The sequence below is a fragment of the Heliangelus exortis genome, chromosome 2 (assembly GCF_036169615.1).
Source record: "Heliangelus exortis chromosome 2, bHelExo1.hap1, whole genome shotgun sequence".
Classification (NCBI taxonomy): domain Eukaryota; kingdom Metazoa; phylum Chordata; class Aves; order Apodiformes; family Trochilidae; genus Heliangelus; species Heliangelus exortis.
This window is the reverse complement of record NC_092423.1, coordinates 43,512,970-43,528,021: the sequence shown is the minus strand read 5'-3', so window position 1 is coordinate 43,528,021 and position 15,052 is coordinate 43,512,970. Positions and strand designations below refer to the sequence as shown.

The 15,052-nt window shown below is 35.9% G+C and overlaps 1 protein-coding gene across 7 annotated transcripts in view; it reads right to left on the bottom strand.

Annotated features, from left to right (window-relative positions):
* Positions 1-3,513: 3,513 nt before the first annotated feature.
* The window catches only part of ATP2C1 (ATPase secretory pathway Ca2+ transporting 1), a 62,590-nt gene continuing 51,051 nt past the window's right edge, over positions 3,514-15,052 (bottom strand). For all 7 annotated transcript variants that reach the window (XM_071735803.1, XM_071735805.1, XM_071735806.1 and 4 more), the window contains 11 exons: positions 14,228-14,384; positions 13,017-13,187; positions 12,160-12,257; positions 11,641-11,691; positions 11,291-11,457; positions 9,448-9,516; positions 7,643-7,759; positions 6,876-7,023; positions 6,187-6,282; positions 5,221-5,362; positions 3,514-4,379 (listed from right to left, as the gene is read on the bottom strand). In XM_071735803.1, the coding sequence (XP_071591904.1) occupies positions 4,243-4,379; positions 5,221-5,362; positions 6,187-6,282; positions 6,876-7,023; positions 7,643-7,759; positions 9,448-9,516; positions 11,291-11,457; positions 11,641-11,691; positions 12,160-12,257; positions 13,017-13,187; positions 14,228-14,384 (1,353 nt within the window). In that variant the 3' untranslated portion in view covers positions 3,514-4,242. The remainder of the gene's footprint in view (positions 4,380-5,220; positions 5,363-6,186; positions 6,283-6,875; positions 7,024-7,642; positions 7,760-9,447; positions 9,517-11,290; positions 11,458-11,640; positions 11,692-12,159; positions 12,258-13,016; positions 13,188-14,227; positions 14,385-15,052) is intronic.

Below are 15,052 nucleotides of genomic sequence, written 5' to 3'. Positions count from 1 at the left end.
GATGTATATGGGATGGAATACTCTGTTTGGTCAATTCTGGCATCTATCTTGTCTGTTCCTCCCCAAAGGAGGGCTGCAGGTGGGACCTCTTTATCCTCCTGGAGGGTAAAATGTTTTCCTCAGAGCTGAGCAGTGTCCTTGGCTCTGCACACCAGTCTCCAGCAGTAACTATAAACATCGAGTGTTATCAGTCCCAGAAGCAGCCACTGTCTGAGAAACTTGCTGTTTATTTCAGCGAGTGCAGCTACTTACAAGAGACTTGGCTAAAAGCAAAAGTACAAGACAGAAAAATCACCTTTATCCTGGCCCAAACCAGGACATCTCCTTAGGAATATCCCTTTCCTTACATTCAGGAAAGCAATTATTACCACCTTTAATCAAAGTTTTGCCCATTACTTACCAAAATTCAAGCTTGATTCCTGCATCATTATCTACTCCGTTTTCAGTCCTGGTTACATCTCCCACTCTGACAGCCATCCACATAGAAATAACTCACTAAATCTTGTGACTAACTTGAAGGGTCTCTCATATCACACAGCTAAGTCTTGACACTGCTTTAATATATCCAATGAGAATAGATTTATAATATTATTCATGAGACTGTTTTTGAGAGAGTAATACTTAACACCTTCCATCACAATGCTACTTATTAAGTTACCAGCAGATGGCACCTGAGCTCAACCATACAATTTGCTTGAACTTTACAACCTGTTTCCAAATAGACTTCAGTTTGCAGCCGTCTGCAAAGTCATGTTTCCATCAGGTAACATAAGAGTTGAAAGGGGTTATTGATTTCAGTAAGTAGAACTTAAATCCTTAATCCTTCAAACAAATCCTCTTCTCACCCATTCTGATCCTACGTTTAACTTCCCAACCTTGTAGGTACCTAGTGGTTTTTAATATCAGAAAAACTCATATTTAAAATAAGTCACAAATACAAAAATACGAGTAGGTTTGATTCTACTTTATTAGTGCTGTGAGAACTCAATTTACTCTGAGTTCTGTACTGGAAAAATGGTGGAGAAGGAAACTTCTTGATACTTGCTGAGAAGCAGTATCTTCAGTTAGATGGTCTGGAAGACTGGGATAAACTTAAGTACACCATGGATAAAATCCCATGGATAAAAACCCTGCTATGATCACATGCCATTTTGAGAATACCTTTGGAGGAGTGCTGACTTGAAGATTAAGAATTGCACTACTGGAAATGTATTCTCAGTGCAGAATTCAGCAGTTCCTTGTTCCTGATAAAACAAAATACACCTCATTGCAAACACCAATCCGTCTGCAGAAAAATATTAATTCTAGGGCTACTATTCAGAACTTAAATAAAATGTTCCAGTTTTTCAAGTCATTATATGCTTTTAAGCTTATTTTGGGGAAAAATAAAAATACATTAAAAAAATAATAATTTTATAAGAGTGCTTACTTATTAAGATGAGAAGTTATCCATGCTTTATTTAGAGCAAATTTCTTGGTTGCTATTAAATACCTCAGGCCTCCCACTACTGACTCCATCATCTTGGAGAAAAAATTCTGGTTTGCTGTTACATGGTAACGATTAAGAGTGGAGCCAAAAAAAATGGCAAAGAAATTCAGTCCATGCATTTTTCATAAATAATGGCATTGAGCTAGATGTGTTACTTGTTATTGTTTCATCTTTCAGTAGAACACATACCAAGGCTTAGTTTGACAGATAGGAAATGAATTGAATTCAATTAAGTTCACCCTGCAAGAAAGCAAAAATCAATGGGACATACTGGGAAGGAGGTGTTTCAGGAAGTCTATTTACAGACTGGGCAATAACACTTCCAAGCTAAGACAACAAACTGGTGGTCATCTGCCCTTCTGTACTTACCTGAGTATCTGGGACTCCAAAACAGAGCACAAAGCAGCCAAATTCCATGGAAGAACACCAACATGGTAAGACTTACTATGTGAAGAGTATAGTTGCTGTACTTTCTCAAAACCCAAGCTCCCTCGAGAGATTCTTCATCAGCATGATGTATTTTATTAATAAGTACTCTGAAACTGGACTGAAATACTGAACACTCTTCAACAATACCACGTGATGAAAACCTGAGAGAATTGGGCCTGTTTATCCTGAAGGAGACTGAGGGGGGATCTTATAAATGCTTTTAAAATATCTGAAGAATGGGTCAGGAGGATGGAACCAGACTTTTCTTGGTGGTGTCCAGTGATAGGACAAGGGGCAATGGTCACAAACTGGAACACAGGAGGTTCAACCTAAACATAAGGAAGAAAATATTTACTCTGAGGGTAACATAGCACTGAAGCAGGCTGTCCAGGGAGGTTATGAGTCTCTGGAGACATTCAAAACATGTTTGAATGTGTTCCTCTGTGATCTTCTGCAGGTGATCCTGCTCTAGCAGGAGGATTCAACCAGAGGATCTTCAGAGGTCCCTTCCATTCTCTGAATGCTGCTCAAACTACAGCCCCACTTGTCTGAGATACTTAACGGTTCAACAGGAGGAACACTGGAAAATCTGTTCAACTTCTAAATGGCAGAACTGCTGGAAATTCTGCTTGAAGACACGGTAGCTTTTCTGTAAGATGTCATCTTGTTTGGGACCTATCAGCTCAGTGGTTCACATAACATCCTGCAGGAAGAGGCAAGGGCCATATGCTGCAGTCTTTCCCTTTACACAATTAGAGGTCCTGCACATGAGCAGTTCAGGTAACGTGCACATTGAGCCCAGGGTCAGCCCAAGCAATGGTGCACTCATGTCCTGTCTTGCAGCCCCAGTTCCTGATCAAGTCTGGGAATCTCTGGGGGAGGGGGGGGCAGCAAGAAGGGAAGTAGAGAACAATTAAAATAACCTCTTAGCAGAGAAATGCAGAGCACTTTCTAAACTGCCTGACTTGTTTTTCGTGAACTCCACGGATTTTGGGGCATGGCGTGTGGGGCAAGGCATAAAGTTAAGTGCAGAAATATCCTAGTCCCTGTTTACAAAAATTCCTCATTAACCAAGAGGATGACCATCATGACAGAATGGCCCAGAGTCAGTACCAATGCTACACTTAAAGGCTACAGTGAGAAAAGATATTTTTCTACCACACGCTTTCAAGCAAAAGAGATCCTACTACATCTCCAACTCCCTCTAGAGATCTTACACATCCTCTTTTCAAGATGTATTTGAATCTATTGTAATGCTAAAAGTCATTCTGTAGGTTAAAATTTTAACTTACTCTGCCAGTAAAAAGATTGTATGATCAGGGTGGAAGAAGGAAGGAAAACCAAGCTTCCATGAGTGAGGGATGCTGGGTTTTTTTGCCATTGGAGTTAGGATTAGTGCATTCATTTTCTAATTGAATGCACTACACATCATTTCAATGGTGTTGTCTTATAATCACTCAAGCAATCTAACAGTCAAAAGCCAAAGTAAATATGGAACAAGATGTGAAACAAAGCTTGTATCTAAAATTATGTCAAAACAAGCATCGTAATCTGGTGTAAATGCCAGTTTCTTTTAAAACAAAGAGACAACACAGTTTTAAGAAAAGCAAACATTTACTTCAAATTGCAGTATAGGCTTTTCAATCACAGAAAAAGAAAAGAAAAACGGTGATCCAATAGCGGTCACATCCTGTGCAAAAAAACCAAAACGAAACAAAAACCAAAACAAAACCAAAAAAACCAAAAAACCCAAAACTCGGGATACAAAAAACCTGTAGCACAAGGTACTTGAGCTGCTTACATGTTGCAGGATAAAGTAAATAAATACAGTAGCTAGAATATGGCACTCTTGTGACAGACTCTAAACCCAGTGGAATGCCTCTGAAACATTTTTTTATCCTTGTATTAGTAGCAAAGTCCCACCACCATAAAAGTAAAATAGTACAATGTTTTAAATAAAAACAAACTAAAATATTTATATCTAAGAGAAGGATTTTACAGTTATATCTTTTAAGTGCAGAAAATGGGACTTGGGTTTAGATCTTTCTTTAAATTAACATCCCCCCCACCCCAATCCCACTCAATCTCAATAGTAAATTTATGTTTGAGGAAAAATGTTACCAAAGTTGCATAATTTCATTTGTTACTCCCATAGCTGGAAGTTAAATTCTAAACAGTCTTGAAACATGAATGTTCATCATTAGCCAGTGAAACAAAGGGCTTGTCAAAAGCCCTCAGGATTTATCTTCCAAATATTATTTTGCCTTCTCCTACATGTTTAGACAGCAATCCCTAAGTTTGCAAACAAAAGAATGCAATATGCATCATACATCGAGAAAAGACGAAGTTGATGAAGAAGAACTTCCACGTTTCTGGATCTTTTCCTTGCTTCTTTCAAACTTCTTTATGATCTCAGTCACTATGCACACAGAGGAAGTGAGTCCCAGAAGGAAGAGTAAATCTGGAAGGAGATAATTAGCCTTGAAAAAAATTGCTATTTAAGGGTAATATGCCCCTGAGGGCAGGCTTACAAAAGAAAGACTTACAAGACTTTCAAATTGTTCCCCAGTCATTGGGAAAGTTCAGGAGAAATGAAGCAAGAATTAATTTTTGTCAGACCAGAAGATTAACATGCTTATTTTATGCACATGTACTGGCATGATATTTCAAACTACTTTTACTAACATCTATGAAAACAATGAACACTAAGCAACGTAATTAACTTCTTATTAAAAAAAATATTAGCATCATTAGAAATGACACTAGAATAAAAAGAATGATGTAAAAACATGTTTTATGACAATCATTTATACTGAAGTATAGAAAAACACGAAAGTAATAAAGTGAAGTGTTACTGAGGCAAACAGCATTATGCATCTATGTATCTATAGCTTCTTAAAATCCTCACATCTGTCATACAACAATGCAGTAGATTATTTAATAAAGGATCAAGATTTCTAAATAAGGTGTTTATATTTTGACATTTTAGTAACTAGCAAGTTTAAAAGTGCCTTAAAAACTTCAACAAGCTCTCTATGCTTCATTTTTGCCTTCATCAGAATTTGTATTAAAAAACTAATAGATAGTAGCACCTAAGAAACTTAAGGAAGCACTGATCAGATGTGTAGCACATGCATTCAAATCACAGTTCCCAAAGAAAACATCTAAAAGGGTTGGTTTGATTTTTTTCCTTAAAAAAAGGTAGCAGGCTTTGTTTTTCTGTTATACACACACAGCCAGAAATTACTCTTACAGAACCATCAACTAATGCACTTAAAAATTGAAAAGGGAACTGTTTTTACCCAAAACACTCAGGCTCTCTGTCTGGAAAACTTTCTGAAGTGGAGGAAAGTAGATGACCAACAACTGCCCCATTATAGATCCAAGGACAGCATAACAGAACATTTTGTTACTGCAAAGCCCAATCTCAAACACAGATTTTGCCTGTAAAATAAAAAAAAAATTACACTGTACATATAATCTTAATTACTTAGACAAAATAATTAATAACTTCCAGTTCTTTTCATCCAGACTGTAAGAAAAATGTAAAAAAATTATTTTTGACCTTTAGATAATCCAACAAGTTCTTGAACAGTCTAATTGCATTTTCTCTCTGGCAAAAAGTACAAATCTTGTCTTCATAGTCAACAACTTGCATATTGAGCTCACTTTTTTCAAATACAGTGTCTCAGAAGGTGCCATCTATACTAGGAGGAAATGGTTTTGGTGATTCTGACAATTCACATCAGCAAATGGACTGCAAATTAGAGGAAATGTAACAATGTATACTAATAATGTATTTTTCTCCAACTAGCACAGAATTTCAGATTTGTTTCCTTAAAAAAATTATACACAGAACAGCTTAAGAAATTTTCCTAGGATTATGGATTTAGGGTTACAAAATAAAAAAGTTAAGGCTTTCAAGAAGTTTCAGATTGTGGTAAGGATGCTGAACTGACAGAATTTTCAGAAAAAAAATAAACAAAACACAACAAAGTATACACAGCAATGTAAAGGATCAGCACCAACAAACTGTCAGGACAGAAGCATTACTACCAGCATGGTATCACGTAAACAAGTTAAGGAAACTAATACTTACCTGTAATTTAAGAAATCCTACCTAGTAAACATGTGAAAATCTGAAGCTTAATAGCAGATACAAAGTAAATATGTAGGAAAGTACTTGAAAGAAACACAGCAAGATCGTTCCTCAAAGAAAACTGTTTGTTGTATAAATACAGTGTAAATGGACAACACAAATCACTTACCTGAGATCTAGAACTCAAAGCATTGAACATATCAAAAAATACAAAACAGGTGAAAGTCATTGTTGTATCTCGAGGTGTTATTACATTGTCTCTTAACTGCCAACAAAAGAAAATGAAGTGGCTTTAGCATGCTTTAAGCTCTCCACAACTAAACAAAGCTATTCAATAACTCAAGCTCTACTAGCTAGTAAATAAAAGCAAAAGCAAATTGTTTGCCTGAAGCTAATTTAAGAAATCATACAGCAAAAAATTGCATACTTATAACAATTTGTAATTGCAAGCTGTGATTAAATGAAGTCTCTTGACAAACGTTTTGGTAAGCACATGGAATATCAAGAGTTCTATGATACACTACCAAAAGTTCAAACAACATTTTTCTGTACTGGGAAAAGAAAGTCAAATGGCTGTTTCACAACAGACAGGTACAATTACTTGGCCAAGGTTTCCCAAGAAGATTTGGAACCTGGAAAACTGTGTTAAAACAGAGACTGGGGAGTAGAGTTTTATTCCTCATTTCAACAACTACTTTGAAAATTTTCCTCTCTAATCTGCTATCTGAATAGATTATTAATCAAGCATGAGCAAAACTTGCAACTAGGTTCATGCAAATTCTGAATTTGAATGGCTGGTATAAAAAGGGCTTATTTTAAATGTGTGTCACTACTTCAAGTTTATTACTTTCGTCATACCTCTCTCCAGAAGACGAAGAGTGTTCCACACACAATAATTACTGATGAAACCAGTATTTTAACAATCAGGTTTTTAGTCAGAATGCTGTCCTTCAAATTTCTTGGAGGCTTCCGAATAACATCTTTATCCACAGGCTCCACCCCAAGACTTAAAATTAAAATAGTATCTTAGATTTTTGTAATCATAAAAATAATTCACTGCTTCTAATTTAACGACTAGATTTCTAGCTTTTAATCTTCTCTTCATAGCCTAAGAATCATCTTACTCAAATAAGCACATTATAATTTCACTTTCAGAAGTCTGAGTTATATGTATTAGTAACAGGCAATATTCTAACACTGCAGTTTTAGACTCAAACAGATTATCTGATGGTATTAAAATTACCAGATGCTAATGTTAAAGGAAGCTGTAATATTAGTTATGTTCCTCGATTCTGTTACTATGATTGACCTAGCTAAGGAATTTACTGTTTTGCCTTTCCCTCCACCACCTGCAGAACCTAAACAGAAGCCAGAATCCTGCATGCAAGTTTTATGGGCATTTATTCTGTAACCCATAATCAGCATTAGATACTAAAGCAAGCCACAAGGAATGAACACAGGATATGTGACTACAAACACTGCAATTCAAAGAAAAAGTCTGCTGTTTCAAAAACATTTCATTGAAGTTTAACACTTCGCAGAGTTTCCTTAACTTAGAGCAACCTTTTCCTTGCTGAACCAAAGAAAATTACAGACCTCTAATGGAATTTAAAGTAATTAGTTACCTTTGAGCCGGAGGTCCATCCATAATAATATTGATCCATAAGATCTGCATGGCATTGAGAGGATTAGGAAAGTTCATTAATGTAGCCAGTGAGATTAAAGTCAGTGCTGCTATACTCCTGTTGAAAGAATCCATTTTTATAACTGTGAGCATGGAACATTTCTGAAGATCCATTGATAAACTGCTTTGTAATCAACTCTTCAACTGTTCAAGGGTAGATACAGATTTTGACAGTGTGAATCATGACAGACATAAAGGTTGGGCATGAATTAATTTAGAATACTCATCTTGATACAGTTCAAATTAAACCCAGCATTGTTTTCGCAATAAAAATACAGCAAATTTGTGTCTTTAAAACCTCCCAAACTTTCAGATAACACTTTGGATTTATCACTCACCTTCACCTAATTGAGCTATTACTGGGGAACAGAGTCCTGTACTGCTGTAACTTCTAAACATGATTTTGAAAAACAAACTGCTTTTAAACATTTGATGTGTAAACAAGGGTTGTTTTAAACAACCTCCTCGTGCACCTGTCACTAGTGTGTCTAAGCACTCAAGGCAAGGTACTACCCAAGCTCCCTAAAAATCTCTGCATCCCTTCTCATTATCAGCAAGATGAGAAGGCCAGGCAGAAGACTGAAAAGAGACCAGCTGGTTGAAAGCTTGGTATTAAAAACTTCAACTATTCACTAATTGCCTTCAGTGGAAGATTAAGTGGTTTCATAACCGAGAAGAAGAACTTAAGGGTTATCATTCCAAATTTAGTGCTCTAGTGACCCTGTGTAGCTCTTCCTGCAAAGAGGGACAGGGGGGGGTAGAGGGGAAAAGGGTAACTCATTCCTCAAGAACTTGAGGCTACTATTCCCCAAGGCTAGCAGGCAAGCACCACTTCCTAGACCATCTATATGCTTACTTATTTTTCAGAAGCAGATTTTTAGTCTTCTACCAATGAAGGACACTAGTCAAGACAATGTATGTGACACAATTTTTATGCAAGTTTGAAGAGGTTGGTAGTTTTTAGATTTTGTGGTGTGGGTTTTCTTTTTGGTGGGGTGTTTTTGCTCTTGGGGGTTATTTGGCATTTGAGGGTTTTTTAGTGGTTTTGTGTTGTTTGTTGTTTGGTTTGAGATTTTTTTTAAATTTTATTTTATTTTATTTCTGCAACTTTATTCAACCACTCTCAAATGCAATGAAGACTTCAAAAAAAGTACATGTACACCACGGCAAAGAGGAAAGCCATGTTCCTGAATATAGATTCAGTAAGATTAAAAAAAAAATTTTTTTTCAAAGTAAGGCCTAATGAACTCATCTTCTTATGTTATGCACACACAATATCATTAGCATAGGTATCCTTCCATGCAAGAAAATGAAGTCAGCTTCACAGAGCTAACTCCTTCCACAAACCAATCTGTGGATTACAGAGAAACTAACCTGCCATTTTCCTGGTTTCCTCCATTTAATACATGTTCTTGCTAAGGAGGAAATGACTACTAACTCTTCCTTTAATCAAAGACCCAAAGGAAACTATGCTGTTTCTCTCCATCTTCACAATTACTGACTTTGTTCATCTTAACAAGAACTGTGACAAACTTTAATGTCTGCTTATTGTGCTGTTTTCTGATTCTTTAAAAATGAAACAAGCCAAGTAAAAAATATTGAAAATTCAAAAGCACAGCATATCAACATCCCATGAGAAAAGAAATCTACAATGTTCAAATTAATTTATGCAACATCTACTTCATGATGCTTTGATTCATTCTCGATGTAGTTCGAACCTTCTGATAGTCAATGTTTCAAACTTACGTGCTCAGCTGAAATCTAACAAAATTTTTTATGTTATTATAAATTCCTTTACCCTCTTCAATTGCAGACCTGCAATTAAAAACAAAGATTACATCACTAAACAAATGATAGTGCTGATAAAGCTATAAAAAACCCCAAAAGCCCTAGTATTTAAAGCAGCAATTCAAATGTCAAGAAACAAATGGAGCTGAGGCTTTTGTAACTTTGGCAGTCATTGTTTTTCAGCTTGACAATGAGATTAACTCAAAACAGTTATTTTTCCAGCTGCTTAATTTTCAAAATGTCAGTAGTAAATCTCCTTATTGTTCAAGATTCACCATCATCCTTCATAAGGCCTTCCAATTCGAGTTAATTAAAAAAAAAAAGCACAAAAAAAGACCACATACTTTTACAAAAACATAGAAATATGGCATGACTTTAAAAGACTTTTTATTCTTACTGTACCAGAATAGGTATAGATCTTCTCAACCTCTTGCACATGTCACAATTTGCCTGTCACATTATTGCATTGCTGCATTATTGCAAGATTTCACTTGCAAGCAGTGAAAGTGTTTTCTAATACCTTAGTCAAGTTTACTTTGCTGCAAATAAAACTGATTTGTTTTCTTCCATTCCCCCAGCAGCCAAGAACAACAATTAAGATCATTCCTTTTGTAATTTAATTCAAGATTGAAGGGATTGCAGGAAGGATGTAAAGCTATGGAAGCTCATACTTTGCCTCCCCTTAGGGTTCACCACACCACTCTTATCGAGAACTTTCCTGATGAAGTGAGAAAAATTGGATAAAACATTCCAGCAAAAACCTCATCAAGTCCAAATAAAGTACTTACCACAGGTGTCCTTCCTATGTACTCTTCTGAATATCTTAAAATTATTCCTTTCTCTCTTTTGTTTTTTGCACAACAGCACATTGATGTTGGCTGAATTAGTATAGAAACCTTTTAATGCTCAGATCATCCTTTGAAATACTGCTACCTAGGTAGTTTTCTCCTACTGTACTTCTACATTTTACTCCTTTCCAAAGGTTAAGGATCATTCTTTCAGACAAACCGAAGCGTTTTGAGACAGATGAATAATTTTGAAATGAAGGCTACTTCCCTAGACAGCAGTCCAGCTCTTCCAACACCACTACCTTCAAAAGGCAGATGAATTAAATTCAAAATAAGAAAAATACAGCTATGCTTTTGAAGTACACCAAAGAAAAAAAAAATGAACAAGGAACAAATAGTTGGTTACCAGAAAGTAGCTGCATACTTTCAACTGTTACATATTAATGTATTCCTCTCCTTTCTGAAACACGCCCACATTTTAGAGTGTTGGAAACATAGCACTGCGTAAAATTTTTAAATCTTGAGAGGAATGCTCATTTTTAGAGAAGGCTTATGCTTCTGAAATAAAAAATTAAGATTAATCCTACTGATGGCTAACAGTCTCACTATTTTAGCTCAGTTATGTTTCCAAACATACTACTAATGTAATTGCCCTTGGAAAAGCAGAAATACAGGCTAGTTTTTATAGCCCATATATACATCCCTCCCTTTGTTACTTACATCTGGTCTATGTGCAAGACCAAAGCAGCAAAAGGTCTAAATATGTAAATACATTCTTTTATTATTACTAGCAGATATAAAGAGACAGAAATGCTCAGCTGCCCTTTTACTACTACATTCCCAGTTCTTTTTTAAGAGGATAACACGGGTAATCACCATAAAGATTCTAGTAGTTTAGCAGAGAGCTCATTAACAGCTGCTACAATTACAAGTTTAGGGAATTGTTTTTGTTTTATCCCAGACAACATTTAATTAACTGTATAGCACAAGGTATACACATAAACGCCACCTACATTATTGTCTGAAAATCATCATCCACGAGGATCATATCTGCTGCCTCTTTACAAACATCTGTTCCAGTCTGTCCCATTGCTACACCAATATCTGCAGCCTTCAGAGCAACAGCATCATTCACACCATCTCCTGTCATAGCTACTACTGCTCCATTATTTTGCAGGGACTAAAGAAAGGGAAAAAGAGCTTAAATCAGGGACTGAAATAACTCAACCAATACATTATTATAGAAAAATGCACTTGTTTTCATATTGACACATGGGAGCACATTGTAATTTAAGTAAAGTCACCACTAACAGTCCAGCACCATAGCAACAGTCCAGCACTTGAGCTTCTAATAAGATGTTACCTTTATAATTTTCAGTTTATGTCGTGGACTGGCTCTGTAAAACACTGCAACCTGTTAAAAGCACAATGAAGAAGTAGTGAAAAAATGAGAAATGTAAAAGAAGTGCACTGGATTCTTTAAAGCTAGAAGATTCAAAAAATATAATAAAAATACTAGCAAAGGCCAGCTGTACTCATGTTAACTATAAAAAAAAAGTTAGTGTCAGCTTGGCACTGAAACCAAATTAGATCATTAAAAGGAACAAAAGCAATAAACTCACTAAAAATATAACAATGTGAGTTAAAAGAAGTAAATTGTCTTATGGCCGTATGTCAAACCACAAGATACTTGTTTGATCTGGTCCAACATCTGTGTTTCTGTTCTAAATACCTCTGGTAATTTCCTGTATCATTTACAGTATTGGAACCATGTTATTTGTATCTCAGAAGTTACATTTTAGCTTTCTAGAGAGAGATGCATTTCTAAATATAAAAAGCATCCTTTACTGCATATTTCAGTAAGTAGTAAATAAAAACAAACCTTTGGTGTTATTTGAGAAAGTTGCTGAATATCCAAATCATCTATTTCATCTCCAGAGATTGCCTGTGAATTTTTGGAATACAACCCTAGTCGACTAGCTGGAAATAAATTAAAAAAAAAAAAAGTATTATAATAATTTACCCTTTAAAAATGTTAGGTACCCAATTTTCTTTAGAGCAGAACATCTTAGCACCTTACTGCCTCAGTATACTGGAGTAAATTATCTGAATGTTTAAGTAACATGGGAGAGACAAGGAAAAAAAACCTTTGAAAAACGGGTGAACTTCTTATGCACATATTCAGCTGTTTTTTCCATCAAAGAATTAATTTTCTGCCTGAAGTACTTTAATGTATTGTCTTATTGTAAACAGAAATTAATAATACTTAAACTTTAAACATCGTTATATGGACTAAACTGTATTGGATAGTATTGAAGTGCCATATCTACCCAAAATATTCATTGTCACTGGCTATTTTAGTTTTCCCCCTGTTGCCATAGAACAGGCATCCAAACCTGAGGGTAGAGAGGGTGGTGCTGACAGTGTAAGAATAAGACTCAGAAATCAAGCATATGTTGTAACAAAATACAGTAATAAAATACACGGTCTTAAACAGCAAAAAATATATATTATTCAAAATAGAAAAACTAGAGTTTGAGCTGAAGCCAGTGTATCATTTCAGGCTACAGGGCTGGGGTTTTTGGCTTCTTTTCCTGCAAATTTCACTGTACCGTATCTTAGCCCAAAATATGGAACTCACAAATGTTACAGACTTAATGCTCACACTTCACAACTATTAACTAGGTACTGCCAAAACAGAAAGCAAGTAAAAACTGAAGGGAAATGGACTACTCATACCAATGGCAACTGCAGTCTCCTGTGAATCTCCTGTAATCATTTTTATTGCAACTCCTGATGCAATGAGTGTACTGACAGCTTCTTTTACACCAGTCCGTGGAGGATCAATTATTCCCACAAGCCCCAAAAAAGTCAGTTGTCCTAACTCAGGACCAGAAGCTAAGGCCAGAACTTTTAGGAGACAAAGGAGAAAAGACAAATGAACAGAAAACAACCAGCAGTTAAGATCTGAAATTAACATTTATATCAGCATCTAAACTAACTTTTCAATTACCAGGCCAGCATAAAGCATAAGGGAGGGAATTGTCAGTTCCCTTTTTTAAGGCTTGGTAGCAATATCTGTTATCTTGAGTATTCAGAATAGCCTATTTATATATATCCCTTTCTTCTAGAGAGCAGTCTTTTTACCAAATACATGTATTCCACCTTTTAAAGATAAGTTTCCTGTATGTTCTCAGATTAAAGCATTTATAATTTCACTGTGGAAACAGAAAAACATCTAGCTTTGTGATTCTTCTGTACATGCATGGTCTTTTATGCAAGAGGATAAAAAGAAGGATCAGCTGAAATATTTTTATTTTCTGGGGTTTTTTTGCTTTGTTGTATTTTCTTTTCTTTTAGAGAGATGGGTTTTATTGGGTACACGCTGAATATTTTCTGAAAGGTCTTTTACAGTAGGAAACTTAATTCAAATATATTTAAATGACATTAAAGTTGTTAGGGAAAAGTAAATTCACTTTTTTCCAAAATGTTACCCTAGAGTGGCTTTTTTTGACAGTGGATGGACCTCTTTACAGAGGCCAAAGAAAGCCAGCCATTTAATGCTTAGTGATGATCACCCAGTATCCATCATTTCATGAAAAATACTTCCAGTTATTTTTAAAAAATCTAGAGAGGCACAGCTTGTTAATATAAAAGGTAATTTTAATAGCATTGTCTGACCTGCAGTCAGTTGTGCCAGCCTAACTCACAAAGGTTCCAGGAGCCAAAATAATAAAAAACCAAACACAGAACCTAGCAGTGCCTTTTCTTACCCTTTGCAATTTAATCATGTTATTAGACAGACCTCAGGCAACAGCACCTGTTTTTCCACTGTCCCTTTTTAAAGAAAACCTGAACAACCCAGTAGCACTTACTGAACAAAAACAACAAAAAAAACCTAATGCCATTCTTAAACAAAAGGTTATTTTGAGACACTGAAACAACCTTACCCCTAAGTCCTGCAGAGCCCATAGATGTCTTCTCTTCCTGGTATTGCTCTCTCTGTTGCTGGACAAGAGGTAGAGTTTGCCCCTTACAGTTATATGATGTACAGTACCTAATGACTTGTTCATAAGCACCTTTCATAAAGCAAACTTCAGGTTTGTCCTAAAAGGAAAAAGAATCATTGTGTGCAGATGTGTATGTAGATACAAATATACACACTTGAGTACACACATGAACACATAAGAATGGCCTATCTACATTCTTAAACCTTCAAAACATCTGTTCTTTTGAGTATCTCTATGCAGTGTGTGTCCAAGAGCAGTAGTGTCAAAAAAGCTGCAGCAGACATCACACACATCAGACACTGCAAGTCACACCTTGTTGACTAAGGAGGCCATGCAAAGGACAGAAATTAAAGCTACACAGAACACTAGACCTGAAAAACCTTTAGCTCATCATCTGACCTACTGTACAGGTCATTGAACATTGCCTGCATCCTTGTACCATGCCTAACAACTCTAGTATTTTCCAGAGAACCATCTAGCACTGATGCTATCAAGGGATGGAGAATCCACCACCTGCTTTAAACACTTAACTCCAATGCTATATCCCTTAACTTCAGCCCTCCTCCACTAAGAATTGCTACCTCAGCTCTATTTCCAATCACTGATTCTCATTTTCTCTCCTTCTGAACTAAAAAGCTCTTTTTAAAATAAATCTATTTTCTCCCTGTGAAGATATTTATACCCAGTAGTCAAGTTACCCCTATATTTCTGATAGGCTTAACTGATAGAGCTCTGAGTTTCTAAATCCACTGTATTTTCTTAGCC